Source organism: Anguilla rostrata, chromosome 10 (assembly GCF_018555375.3).
Source record: "Anguilla rostrata isolate EN2019 chromosome 10, ASM1855537v3, whole genome shotgun sequence".
In the NCBI taxonomy this organism is placed as follows: Eukaryota; Metazoa; Chordata; class Actinopteri; order Anguilliformes; family Anguillidae; genus Anguilla; species Anguilla rostrata.
In genome coordinates this window covers 12945139-12959899 of record NC_057942.1, presented here as the reverse complement: position 1 = coordinate 12959899, position 14761 = coordinate 12945139, and the positions used below count along the sequence as shown (strand labels likewise).

General features: G+C 46.9%; 1 protein-coding gene across 1 annotated transcript in view; it reads right to left on the bottom strand.

Moving 5' to 3' along the window:
• The window catches only part of si:dkey-91m11.5 (PH_BCR_vertebrate and RhoGAP_Bcr domain-containing protein), an 88991-nt gene that overhangs the window by 26758 nt on the left and 47472 nt on the right, over positions 1-14761 (bottom strand). Inside the window, exons 2-8 of the mRNA XM_064354210.1 lie at positions 14009-14193; positions 10469-10573; positions 9084-9269; positions 4831-4938; positions 2824-2884; positions 2636-2688; positions 2190-2330 (exon numbers count right to left, since the gene is read on the bottom strand). Coding sequence (XP_064210280.1) covers positions 2190-2330; positions 2636-2688; positions 2824-2884; positions 4831-4938; positions 9084-9269; positions 10469-10573; positions 14009-14193 — 839 coding nt within the window. The remainder of the gene's footprint in view (positions 1-2189; positions 2331-2635; positions 2689-2823; positions 2885-4830; positions 4939-9083; positions 9270-10468; positions 10574-14008; positions 14194-14761) is intronic.

Sequence of the window (14761 nt, the reverse complement as noted above, 5' to 3'; positions counted from 1 at the left end):
CAAAAATCCAGTTTGTACATCAGTGTTTTGTTAATGATTAATCAGTCCTTCTGACCTTCAGCCTAGATCACCATGCCAGTGATCTCATAAATTACAATTGCTTCTCATTGGAGCCAAGGAGGAATTCATTCTTCAGCCATTTAACAAAAATTCTGCCATTGCCACTTTCATCTGATTAATCCTATCCAGGATAGGATTACGCATACGGTACTACAACCAGATATGAACATACAGGCAGGAAAATGAGCTTTCTGGTTATTAGCTTATTATCTATTCATTAGAAATCTTGTCAAAATTTGTATTGATACAATCAGTCCTCCAGTGGAGACACTGCATTCAGATTGCAGCTAGTACATGGAATGGACTAATTTGTCATAGACTCGCCTTATTCGACCTCATTCCCCGTCTCATCAATCAGCGTGAGGAGAGGTTGGCTTGTCCCCGACTACCCCTCTGCAAGAGGTTGGGTGCAAACCGGAACAAAATCCAATAATGCCACCCCCTACTCCCAGAGACACGCAGATGGAATGAGGGTTCATTAGGGAAATTTCTGCATGCTGTAACAGGGGCTAACAATCGGAGAATGCTACTCTTCTGCCAAAGGGGTGGGTGCGTGGGGGTGAATGCCAAGGACCCTCAGAGATCTGCTCACATCAGAGGAGCCAATCAGGCAGCAGTTCGCTCCTGCCAGCGAGAGGAGGGGATCCAATTAATGGATGCTGTAAAAGACGCCTTTGGAGCTGAGCCGCCAGAGGGAGAAAAAGAGAAGCTCCGGGCCTAGTTTCGAACTCAGACGCTTCCCTCAACGACCACATGCATTTGTCAGGAGCTAGGGTGACGGCCCCCGTATCCAGAGAAACCATCTATTGACTTTGTCCTTGGCAGCGGAAACAAATCCTTTTTTTATGGGAGGAACAGCAAGTCCCCGCTCCCCTCTCCAAAACCCTTTTTTTCTTATTGCTTGCCGTGAGGTTTATACATTTCACAGTATAGCAAAACAACCAGCAAAAATGTTCACAGACTCCAACGGAAAGTTTCATTTTGAATCTGGCAGGCACTGTTCTGTACCTTTGTTGAACCCATTCCTTTCCAAAATCCTTTTTTAACACTTTGTTCATCACCTAATGGCACCGTGTCCCTGACAAGAGCACACGCAGGACACACAACCTGATATGGCCACATTAGCAATAGTGGAATGATACACAAGCAAGTCACTCTATAAAAGCAACATGAAGACACTGCATATTCCTTAGGCCATTCAGCCTATCTATGCTCACATATACAGAGCATTAAAAATCAAGTTTATTTACGGTGCATGTTATGCATTAACAACAATTATAACAGTAGCAAAAACTAAATAAATCTGGAAAAATAAACAATAAATAAAAATGCTTACACATATACACACACACACACACACACACACACACACGTAGAACGGCAAACCTGGTGATGCAGTTACGCACAGCAGTGTTGTTGTCAGTTGAGGTACTCATTATAAGACCCATGCATTAGTAACACTTTACAGTGGCTATGTACCTGCAATTACACATGGATATAATTCTATGTATTATGTAAATACAACCTGTGACTTACTGAATGGAAAACCTTGACCACTTAATGTAATTACACAATGCATTAAGCTTACATGCATTAAACATGGTTATGTTACATCCATTCTCACATGGCTATGTACTTATTGTTATGTAAAAGTAGGTGCACATGTGTAATTAAATCATTTGCTGACAGCCTCCCAGACTGTAAGTACTGTGGGTAGTGAATAGGAAGCTTGACAACCAAAAGGCTGAGGCAACATACCGGTTCAAATATCTCAAGATACAGTTGTACCCTTGGGTGAAATAACATATCAATGGATTAATGATATGTACTGTGTAAGCAATGTAAGTCATCCATAAGGCTGTCTGCTAAATCAATAAATGACAAAGTACATAAGGTCATGTGCTGTATGTCGATAATACTTATGCACATAGCTTCACATTTACATTCTGTACGTTCCAGTGCAGTGCAATGTGACTGGTGCACTTCTGTAATACTACCATATGAAACACACTAGTCTACTGTTACCTTTCGGGTATCAATGTACGCACCTAACAATAAAGGGCTGCTTAAAAACGTTAATGAAGTCTGGTTCATTGAGGAGAACCTGAAAGAGACCACCATGACCTCACCTCTCCCTTCTTCACAGTCATAGACTGGCGTCTGGGTGTGATCTCCTCGTTGATGCTGGACAGGAAGTTCTGGGAGATCCGGAGGGCGTCCTGTAGCAGCGGGTAGTCCGGGTGGCTGGAGGGGGTATGCTTCAGGAGATCCTGAACCACAGAGACGCCAAACATGTGGCACATGACAGACCACTCATGACAGTCCATTCGCGTTCTCCACTCACATACGTAAAATGAGTTTATTTCACTTTCCATCATCGGTTTCTTGCATTACTTCAGGCTGAATACTATTGGATGCACAGCAACATTAACTGTCGTTTATTTGGAGATGCAAATGGCAACTAATGCTAATAAGATAGTGATGGTGCTGTTTTATTTAGGAGTTGCAGGCAGCCTGGGGGAAGGAGCCTCATTCAGTGAATGAGCTCTTTCTCCAACATTTCACATCCACTTACATGCAACACCAGGGTGCTCCGGGTCACTCTGTCCACTGGCTTGTACAGGAGGGCTGAGGGAGGAAGAGCATGAGAGGAGGCAATATTATTAAAAGGTGCTTCTTGGATTCAAGACCCAATAAGGCACAGAAAGGTACTGTCCAAGAGGTTTCAGTTCGCCAGCTGGTGCGGAGTAAACACGCTCTTACTTTCTAGAGAGTTCTTGGCTGTCTGGTCTTTGCACTCCTTCATACTCCTGACTTTAAGGTTCTGAGGACAGCAGAGAAAAGATATGCATTGGAGGCAGAGGAAAACCAAAAAAACTTTAGATTACAGATCATTATACATTACACAACATACTTCAGGCAAACTGACTGGTTGCTTCTTGGTCACTATTAGAACACATGAATTATAGCTTTATTTTCTGTAATTAATGTATTGCTTTGCAAGGAGTTAAGCCCACGAATAACTCTTTTTTTAATGATAAAATAAAATGAAATAAATATATCAAAACGTTACTGGTTTTGTGACTATCAAGTATTAACCTATGTGACCACACATTCCAGCTTCTGAAAGCTTTCTATTGAGCGTGCCTGCAGATTGAAGTGAGTGCCTGATGCCAGGTTCACTGCTGAAAAGCCGAGAGAAATGGTCTCTTTTTCTGCTGAGAGGAGCTGTGAATGTCATCTTTCTCTTCTTTGTACTGACAATTTATTTCAGTCATCAGTGAGCTTCTGAAAAGTGAAGTTGTCACCATGCATACATTGCATATTTAAACGCAACAAAAAATATCTTCTATAATGCACACTTGATGTAAAATTATGAGGTGGCAAATTTAATTTTATTCTTTAAAATTTGAGCAAATGGGCTGAGTGTATGTTGACGTACACCAAGGCATGACCTGACATCCTCAGTAGGAGAATTTTGGAAATACAGTCAATATGCATGAGACATGTGTGTTCAAAGGACTACATAGCGTCACAGATCTAGAACGCCAAGACCATCAGGGGTAATTGCTTTTATCTGAGCTCATCTCCTCTTCGCAATACTCACACTGCCCCACAATTTGGCCAAGACCTCTTTTTGTTCATGACTTTATTTTTAAATTGCAATCATTTCATTCTGCTTAAGTACTTTGCTGAAGGGCGCAACGGCAACAACCCAGTTAAGAAATCAAACCAGCAAACTTTCAATTACAAGCACAGTACACTACATGTTATACTGCACTGCCTCCCATATAGATATTCTGTTTCACTCTTCACTCTGTAATAAAGTTCCTGGCATGGCAGGGAGTGTGTGTCCGTGTGTTTGTGGGGAAGTGGGGTAAGGGTGTAAATCACAGTTTTATCTGTCCTGAAAATAAATACAGTATGAATACACTAAAGCACCATGCTTCCTCCATATGTAGAGAAGATGAAAGCTATCATGGCTATCAATGTTTCTCAAGCTACACCCAGCACCTGGGGCCAGGGGGTTGAATGTTCCCAGCTGGATATCTAAAATCATGTTCCCATGCCAAAAGGAGGTGCGCCCTCCCCCCACCCAGGGCACTGCACTTACCGCAACACTCAATTCACCATTTCCAGACATACATTTTGCAAATCCTTCCTTCCCGTTTCTATTTTTGCTGATGGGCAGCATGATCACGAGCTGATGCCTAGACTCACTGGCAGTGACTACATCTCCACCGCAGAGTGTTGAGAAAGACACTGCGGCCAGGAAAAGAAATCAGCCCACCCGCTCACCAGCCGAGGCTGCGTCTAAACATCCCCCAATCTCTAACACTCACCTGCTCCCCCCAGGGCTCCCCCCGCCACCTGAGATCTCTCTGAGCGGAAAGTCTGTGCGCGACAACACAATTCTCACCCTCGGAGCGGCTCATCAACTGACCTGTCATCATCTACGAGGGAAGACTTAAGTGAGAATCCAAAAGCTTAGGCTACTGTGCTGGTGAGAGTTCAAAATGGTCCTTTACCCTCAGGAGAAACAAGCCTGCAGGATATGTGAGAGCCGTTCCTATTTCCTGTGATGTGAAGTGAGGGCACAGCAGGCTATGTTATTTGGAAATCTACCACAGAATATTTGAGAGCAGAACATTGGGCAAGGGAGTGCAATCCTGCTACTCAACCCCCCTCTTCTCCGTCCCCTGGCTAAACTCAAGGGGGAAGAGGATCAGCCAGTACCCATCTCTAATCCTCCTATTGGTGACGTCATACCTCAGAGATTTCGGCAAACTGCGTGTTGGCCTGGCAGCATTTCTCTGCAGTCTCCACGGCAACCTCATAGTTATCCACGAAGGCCCGATACAGTCCAAGCTGGCTGGCCTGTTGGGAGAGAGAAGGACAAATAGAAGTCAGCCTTTTGTGAAGCAGTTACCAGCTGTTCTTCCAGATGCACAACATTTAACCACTTCTACAAGAAAACACATTGGCTGTAAATGAAGTGACTTGACTTGTTTGCGATCACTGCCAACAAGCCATGAAGCCATATGACCCTTCTGCAGTGGAGCTTTTATAATGATGAAGACTATAAATTGACAAGATTGGACATGGGGTGACAGACGGCTTGCGGCAACGCCCAAGAGGCTAGGCCGGACTCCGGGTCTGCTTTGGCCATGCTACCGTTGCCATGACAGCTGGGACCAGGGACCAGTGATCAATCCATGCCTGTGACCACTGGCCTACCTCATTTGGAAATTTAATTGAGCCGCGCTAATTCATCAGTGTTGCCAGGCTGCCGTAATTTATCCCTCTCCATCCTAAGGACCCATTTCCTTAAATAAATATTTAAGGAGGAACGATTAAGACGTGGAAACTTGATCGTGATGAAGCGTGGGGGGTGGGGGGTGGTGCGGGTTTGGGGTGAATATTTGCAAGTCAGCCACAGGCCCCGCTATGCTCAGCTGCTCTTAACCCGCAAGCAACTCTGCTTCATGTGAAGCAACACAACTCAGGGAGGAAACGGTTTTGCAGACATGCTAGAGCCCTCTGGGCTGGGACATGCTGGAGCCCTCTGGGCTGGGACATGCTGGAGCCCTCTGGGCTGGGACATGCTAGAGCCCTCTGGGCTGGGACATGCTAGAGCCCTCTGGGCTGGGATGGCTGGAGCTCTCTGGGCTGGGACATGCTAGAGCCCTCTGGGCTGGGACATGCTAGAGCCCTCTGGGCTGGGACATGCTAGAGCCCTCTGGGCTGGGACATGCTAGAGCCCTCTGGGCTGGGACATGCCAGAGCCCTCTGGGCTGGGACATGCTAGAGCCCTCTGGGCTGGGACATGCTAGAGCCCTCTGGGCTGGGACATGCTAGAGCCCTCTGGGCTGGGACATGCTAGAGCCCTCTGGGCTGGGACATGCTAGAGCCCTCTGGGCTGGGACATGCTGGAGCCCTCTGGGCTGGGACATGCTAGAGCCCTCTGGGCTGGGACATGCTAGAGCCCTCTGGGCTGGGACATGCTAGAGCCCTCTGGGCTGGGACATGCTAGAGCTCTCTGGGCTGGGACATGCTAAACGCCTAGTCTGCCAGCCTCCCCTCGTTATAGCAGCCACACCCAGCAGGGGGCATCTATCAGGAACACGTCACTATCAAGCACCACATTACAGAGCCGCATGTGGGCAATGACTCAGCAGTTAAAGACACAAAACTGGCACGGAACTCCCATTTTCAGATTTCTCAAATAATTCACTAGAGTGTCCCCACTGTGAAAAAAGATGAATCAATGAATCATAATAAATGTGCAAGTTAAAAAGCACACTTCAGTCTAGAATGGGCAAAGACTCAGTGGCAGCCTAGAGCAGTGTGTTGGTATTATATTGCCATTGCGCAACGCACATTGTGTATGACAAAGTTCACACCAATGTTGATTTTACAGTGCTAACAGCACATTCTCACACTGTGGCATGACGTTACACTCTAACACAGCCAGGCTGTGGGAATCTGGGCCTGAACGAATCCTGTGGCTCCTCCTCTCTGTGGTGGTTGGGGGGGGGGGGGGCGGGTTGACTTCCTGTTTATTTCCCCTTGTTGCTACCTTTATAGTCCCAGGGCCCCAGTGTTGCTGGGTGGGTGAGTGGGAGGATCCTCTCATGCTTCAGCTTAAAATGAATGTGTCCACCAGGGTCAAATGTTGTTTTCTGCAGGAGAAAACCAGCCACATGCCAACTAAAGAATGTGCAAAACACACACACACACACACACATGCACAGGCACACACACACATACACACACACACACACACAGGCACACACACACATGCACAGGCACGCACATACATGCCTTCACGCATACACTATCAGAGCTTATCGTAATACCTTCACTCTGAAACAGTTCTAGCAGCAACTGCACAATCTCCGCAGGATTTCCAAAGCAAACAAGGGCTGAGTCCTGAGAACACAGCCTTATGTTCCGGCAGACTACACTGATCTCTGGGGGTGATGTCCCTCATGGTACAGTGCAATGTGAAAAGCCTTTACAGCTCGCTACTTTCTGTCCTCCAGCATTGCCACAGAGAAGAAAAATAACCACAACAACATCTTTTACAGTATAAATTGGTCTACTGGGGTACTACTGGACCCCCAGCATTACATTAATAATCAATCATCAGACACAGAGAACCCAACAGAAACACCAGCAGACAGTGACTGTGGACCTGCAGAAAACAACAGGCTACCCTGTAATTACATTATTTTCATCTAATTCTTATTCCTGATTCATTTTACTTTCTCCAAATTTGGAATTTGCAACAGCAATCATGGTAGATCTTGAAATTATTATGGTGATTCAATTAAAAGATCGTAGAAAAGAGAAAGATCAGTTGGGCATTGTTTTTGGTGAAAAGATTCTAACTGAAAGAAATACACCCGACAACCAGTGAAATGATCCGTTGTTTTTCCCTTTTTACAGCCAATGTTGCGTGACGAAATGAAACACCGACTGCACGCAGGTCGGTGACAGCTCTTACAGATTCGCCACCGACAGACATGCCCTCCCTTCAGTACAGTGGCTGTCAGGTACAGGCCTTTGACAGTGAACAGAGAGGCTGCGAGAGACGACGGCTCGGCGCGCGTGTTTCGAGCGCGGGCCCTATATCCCGCCGCCCACGGCAACAGCCTGTCGGCAGAGTCATCAAAGAGACGCGCCGCCAGCTCCCAGATGCCTCGGCAAACAAGCGCTCGTTAGGGGAGGCACACTCGAGACGAACTCCGCCGAAACAGAAACATCCTCTGATAGTGACTGGCTGTTTCCCCGAGCCGCGTTACTCACTGAACAAAGCCATTTTAAGAGCTACCTTCTGGGAAATCTCTGATCGTTTATATAACAGAAAAAGAAACAAAGGGGAAGGGGAGATGATTGTAGAAGATTCCAGTAAACTGGTAACCCTTATAATAAACACCAAAAAGGGCTTAAACTTGCCTGAGACAGACAGCACTCTGAAGTTAACAGCAACAAACGTAACGACTCTATTAGCTAGCAGTGCTGTAAACAGCTACTTCCCAGGGAGATGCATAAAGCACACAGCTTAGCCTTCCAGGAATGTGTCAAACATCACAAAGCTACTTAATGTTCAGTCAGCTCGCAGAGTAGCTTTGTACAGCCGTACATTTCAGAATCCTGTGCAATGACATGAGGAGAGTACGGATTTAATTCAGAATGTAATCAGTTTCTTATTACCACAACCACAACTGTCACTTGCCAATCATCGTTGTCATCATTGCCTTCATAAACATTTGGTTTGCTGGGTCTCTGATTGATGGGCGAGGATAAAACCAACAGCTTTAGAAAGACCGGAAGGAGGTTCTCTTCTCTGAACCCACTGATAATATTCCCTCACCTTTAATTTTGGCTTTTCTCTAACCCCATGTTAAGAGCAGGTGACTGCAAGTTCTTATAGTAAATAAGCTAGTGTACATGAAAGTGCATGAGAAAGTGTATCTGTGTCTGGAACAATGACAAGGCCCAAAGCCTTACAGGCAAGCTTGTCTCTCCCTTAAACCCATCTTCTTTGCTCACCCTCTTTGCATACATGTTTACAACCCTAGCATCCTTGGCTGGAGCAACCGCGCTCTATAGTTGCTTAGCAATATCTGTCCCAGTCCTTGTGCAGTCTACAGGGCACCATATGGGCCTGCACCTGCTGTGCTGGGGGAGAGGGAATACATTTCCAACAGGTGTGTGGGATGCAATGATGCAGCATCTCTCACTGAGCAGCAAATTTCATTCATTTCAATTCAATTTTACCTGCACAGCATTTTAAGATGGACACTGTGACAAAGTCACTTCACAGAAACAAGAAATAGGTCATTAGAAATAGGCAAGACCGAATCCCCAAAAATCCAGCAAGTGAGGGTAAAAAAAAAAACTCTGGATACCCGGATATAGAAGGGTAGGCCAGCCTCCACTATATAATGTTTTGACTTCAAACAAATATGAGGCGTTTTAACCAGCCATACTTGAGGGAAGATCCATGGACCCACCAGTTTCTGGAAGAGGTCACCCACGCGTTGGTGGTGGCTCCACTGCTGCACTCTGGGTTGGAGGCCATCATAGAACTCCTTGTGGATCTCGTAGAGCTCCGGCACTTTGAAGAAGATGGTCTCTATCTGCTGGAGGGTGAGCACAGGCTGGGAGGTGGTGGCGGCAGCCTTCAGCGGCTTCATGGGCTGGGAGGGAGAGAAAGAAATCATGAGTGTGAGTGTGTGTGTGTGTGTGTGCATTCATAGGTGTATGTGTGTGTCCGTGTGTGTGCGTGTCTGCTTGTGTGTACTTGTGAGCGAGTGTAGGAAAGTGTGAGCCCATCTGGAAACTTCACACAGTTTTTCTCAGCAGAGAAACTGTAGGAAACTGAAGGACCGTCAATGCTGCCCGTCAACAAACCGTTTCCATGGACACCAACAGTTACAGCTGGTAAGTGCATCAGTGAACGGACATCTTAAAGCGACCATAAATGCTATAAATTGCAGTTTTTTCCCACTTGTACCACATGACTGTTTCTGAATCCAGTTTAAAATCCTCAAATGAATATTGGAACATGGATATACCATGCTTCTACTGGACACATATCTGTGTCCACCTACAGTAACCACACAAAAAACACTGCAGGATGTAAACAGCCGGTTTCTACATGAAGTGTTTTTTTCTTTTTTGGAAGGGAGATTGACCAGGACATTTGGATGAACACCTCTACTCTTAAATGGAATCGTTAATGACCTCAATTTAAAGTCTCATCTAAAGGACAGAACAGCGGTGAGGGAAACGGGCTGAGGACTGGAGGGTGTGGCTGAGAGGAGATGCAGGGTTACAGACAGAGGGCCCCCCCTCTCTGCTCCTGGCAAAGATCAGCCCTCTGCCGTATCTCCGCTCTTTGAAACACATCAGACAGACACCACATGACGCGGGAGAAAGCTTCATCCAACAGCAGATACTGCAGGCATTTGGGTCCCTTTTGGATGGAATTCACTTTTGGATAAGTGAAACTGTGTGCTGATTTCTCCTCTGTGATATGGACATAAGCGCACCCAGTGCTATTTTTATCATTTCCGGTTTGGCCCCTCCCGCAAAACCAGAAGCCTGCAGAAGATTGCTAATCACCCTCAAATTATGGAAACATGTATAACTGTTACGTAACATGTTTCTCAGCTGTGGATATGAAACCATTAGACACGCGATGGCTTTTGAGTTACAGTAAAACCCTACGCTATAAAGTGCTATGATGTTGGACAGACTAAGACAGCGGTAATTGCCTTTTCTGCATATATAATAATATGCGCTATGGTCACCTGTGGAGTGTGAGCCGGGGCCCCGCCCTCTCCAGACCTGTAGAACCAGAAGCAGCCAATCAGATGTCCCAGTGTCTACTCACCAGCAACAGCGCCTCCAGGTGGCTGAGGTAGGTCTCCTCGCTGGCCAGGATCCCAGAGAGCACCCACTTCCGCATCTCCAGGCCCTTCTCCAGGTCCAGCTCGGTCTGCGGGGGGGAAGGAGAGAGGCGGGGTTAGGGAGGACAAGGGTTAGAGCCAAGCTAGCCGCTTAAGGCTCGAGCCCTCAATCGCAGATAGTGCCACTGCAGCAGGCTTCTCTCGGTTCTCCAGCTTCCCCGCAGCCAGGGAAAAAGGGGTTTAATCCACTCAGCCATCCGCACTACCTAATGAGGAAATTAAGAGCTTAGGAGGAAGTGGATCCCCCGCTGTGCACCCTCGCCTCACCGTTCCGTCAGCGCGAGGAGGAGGAGGACCGGAGAGACGCTTCAGAGACGCCGCCACAAAAACGCCTTCCGCTCAAACGCCGCTCGCCGAAAATAAACGTGGTTCATATCTCCACACGAAACTCCCACCACAGGCACTGAATTAGCGTGTGCGCCCAGGCTGGGGTGGGGGGTAGGGGGGCAGACTGCGGGAGCGCTCCCAGTCTGTGATTTCAGGCTCGGTAGGCCCACGGGCCGCACAGGTATGGGAGACAGCATATGTCACAGAAAACCAAGAGACACGGCCAGTCTGAAAACGGCTCGACCTCTTCCTCATCCGCACCTCCATTATTGTGCACTGAGAAGCAGTTCCATTTGGCCTGATGTTTGTTTATTTGGGGGGGTCGGGGTGGGCAGGGGGAGAATGCGAGAGAAGGCCACCCCGCTTGAATGCGTCGCTGTGGGCAGCCGAAACTGAGAGCCCTCTCCCAAAATACCTTGGGGCAGAACCAAACCCTTCTGGTTTTGGATCCCTCGCATGTTTCCCTGCAGGGCCAGTTATACCAGCCAGCCAGGAAAACAGCCCTGGACATGTGTCTGGCTTCCTTAAAGGGCTGCCCAACCCTGTTCCTGTAGGTTTTTAATTCCAACTCTAATTTCGCACACCCGATTCTACTCGTCAGTAGCTCAACAAGATCTCTATCTGTTGACTGATTTGTGCTTAGCTAGGTTTGGAGTAACGACCTACAGGATGGTAGATCCCCAGGAACAGGGTTGGGCAGCCACAGTGCATATGCTACATATTTATCCTTAGAAAACAAAAAATGTATAAATAATCAAAACCAAGGTGTGTCTAGTATGAATGAAAAAGGACAATCTGAACGCTTTGTTGTAGCATCTGACAACCAGGAGCGAGCGCATGTAAATTATGGAAGAGGGGGAGGACGGCACGCAAGCGTTTATGATCCTCTCGCCAGAAGCTCTCCTCCAGGACGGGACCTCTCCCTCCAGACGGTCATCTTTTATTTATCTACATTTATTCATAAAATATTCACAATCATAAGACTTAAAGACAATGATCTGGCCCCCTCTTCCTGGAAACCTTCAGCTGCAGACACTGACTGTGTCCTTTGTGAGCACACAAAGCAAATTTGCAGAGGGAAGTTTACACTATTGCATTAGCAATATTGTACATTCAACAAGCACACAGAAAAACGTGATGAGGGAAATTACCAGATGAAACTGTTGACAGAATCATTTTCTATACCCACCACAGGCGAAAACTGAAGACTATGAAAGCCAGACAATTCAAATCAGCAATGGTTTAAATCATTAGCAAACAACCTGGGGGCTAATTGTAGGATATTGGATATTTGAAGAACAATTTGAATGGATTAAAACAGCTCGGAAATGTTTTTAGATTCCAATTAAAAATAAGTCAATAGCAACTGCAACATTGACTGAAGCTAATTGATTTTCCACATTGGGCTCACCTCATAAATAAATGAAAAGACGATTGCCAGTGTGTTTTTCTACATTGAGAAAAGGTGTTTAACCTACAGATTATCTCTGGAGCATAGATGCATGTTTGAATAATGGCGACTGGTGGTGCTTCAGTTGGCCACACATTGCTTGGTATTAGAAACACTCTCGATTGTGCGGATGTGTGGGGGAATGTTTAGGACCAGGAATCTGTCTTTGTGTGCAGGTGTACAGCTCTCTAAAAAACACAAAAGAGAACAGACAAACTAGCACACCTACCCTGGAACTGTCAGAACTTCACAGAAGCCCTGTCTCTTCAGTTCATTCGTCTGCGACACAACTCAAAATGAGAGAGGTGCAAAGCGGGGAGCTCCTTCATGTGTCAGATCTAGGGCGCCTAACATACAGGATAAAGGTATACGGCAAAAGACACGCCCCTCTCGGCCTCTTCGTACAATGGGCTAGAGTAGGCGGGAGGCAGGGGGCGGGGCCAAGATAGCTAACTGGCATTCCTTTTGTTCTGTGAAGAAAGCTTGCTTATGTCAGGGGAGTGACTGAGTACGGAGGATGTCATGAGGTAGTACAGGTCGAAATACATTTTCGACAATAAAATGAGAGGCTTTCGCTGTACTCCCCTCCCCAGTAAAAACCATCATTTTCAGAACATTTGGCAACATGGGAAAATGTCCATAAGAGCTCCAAACTCACTGCAGCTCCTAGCAATTGACAGCGAGGCAAAAAAAAATTATAATGTGTCGAGGGGAGGGGGGGGGGGGGGGGTGGCAAGAGGTGGTTTCTGGTAAACATCCACCAGGCTTACCTGAGGATTCCATTTCCAAACAGGCTTTGCTGAGCTAATCCCTGTCCAGCTCGGCGCGGTGTGTTCGGGGTAAACAGAGACGCAGAGGGATTGCCATCTCCGGGGGATCGGCTAAGGGCTGAGGAAGCAGATCTGATTAAACCCTGCCGGGGAGCTGAGCCTGGGCGGGTCAAAGGTTCATTGAAGATCTCGGAGAAAACTAATTATTCCCAGTCAGGGACTATTACTCACTGAAGGCACACAGACATCAATCCGTTTGATTTCTGATGGTCTGTCAGCAAAGGAGTCGGGGGAGGTGTTCGGGGACAGGGGTCGAAGAGGATGGGGCATAAGCGATAAGCCGTTGGCACCACAGCAGGGCCAGCAAAGGGGATGGGGGACAGGGACGGGGCGGGGGGTCCGGGGTTCCTCCCATTCACCTTTGAGAAACCGAGGGCTTCACAGATCAGTGGACAATTGTGTCACTCGCGTTACACATTGAACCGGGCTGTAAAAGTCAGTAGCTAACAACCGTAGGAATGACATGGAAACTAAGAACAGCAAGGACATCACATTCTTCGTGATTTTATTTACTTCCTGCTCAATGTGCATGTATTATAATTTAAGAGAGGACTCTTATAAGCCCCCTAGGCTTTCTTTCCTCTCCCACACAGTTGTCTTGTATTTCATGCATGATTCTGGTATCCTTTTATGTCTTTTATTGTGTTTCTGTGCAAATGAAATGAAATCAAATCAAATCGCCTATTCTGCTGAGCAGAACCAACAGAAAAGCAGGGGCTGCGTATTCTGGGTTCACCCTCAAGCACTGAAACAATGAAAGGTTTTCTTTACAGTTCACTATTTTTGTTCCAATAAGAAACAGAAAGGCAGCACCCTTAGTTTGGGGTGCGCACAAGGACGGGAGGGGGCGCACTCACAGATTTGGAGGACTCCAGAGACCCCGAGGAGAGGGTGTCCCGGCTGCTGCGGCTCTTGGAGCTCAGGTGGGGCGAGGACGAGGGCGAGTCGTCGATGTACGGCATCATGTCGTGGTGCCGGCGCTGCTCCTCCGCCCGGTCCGCGTCGTAGCCGTACGTGGGCGGCGTCCCGCTGAAGCTGGCATCTGCAAGTCATATGGGGGGGGGGGAGGTCACCAGGGGTCAAAGGTGAAAGGTCATCACCCTTCCTTCAGGCATTATGCATATGTGCTGTGCCATATATTTGTTGAAGTTTAAGAATAGAACATTAACACAATCAGTGCCTGTTTTGTGTTTGTAACAAATCCTGCTCTCAGAAATCTTCAGCCAGGGACATAATGCATGGTACAGCCTCCCATGTTTATAGCACAGATGCTGCAGACATGTTATCTATCTTGGGAATTAAAAAATACTCCTACTAATGCTGTGAGCACAGATTTATAATGGCTAAGGTATCTTATCTTGACAGGAGCCTCTTAATTTTTTACTTCTAGAGCTCTGTACAAAGAGCAGGACAATGCAGACACTAAGCATCCTCTAACATGTACTCAATACAATCACCACACAATAAAGAGCAAAAGCCTTCACAAATGCTTTCTCTGACATCTAAAATGATGGCCTAACTCTCATTCATTCCTCTGTTCATTGTTTTTTAACAGGCCACGGGCCTAATTGAAAACGTCACAAGGCATGCTATGGACCATTAATTGCCTT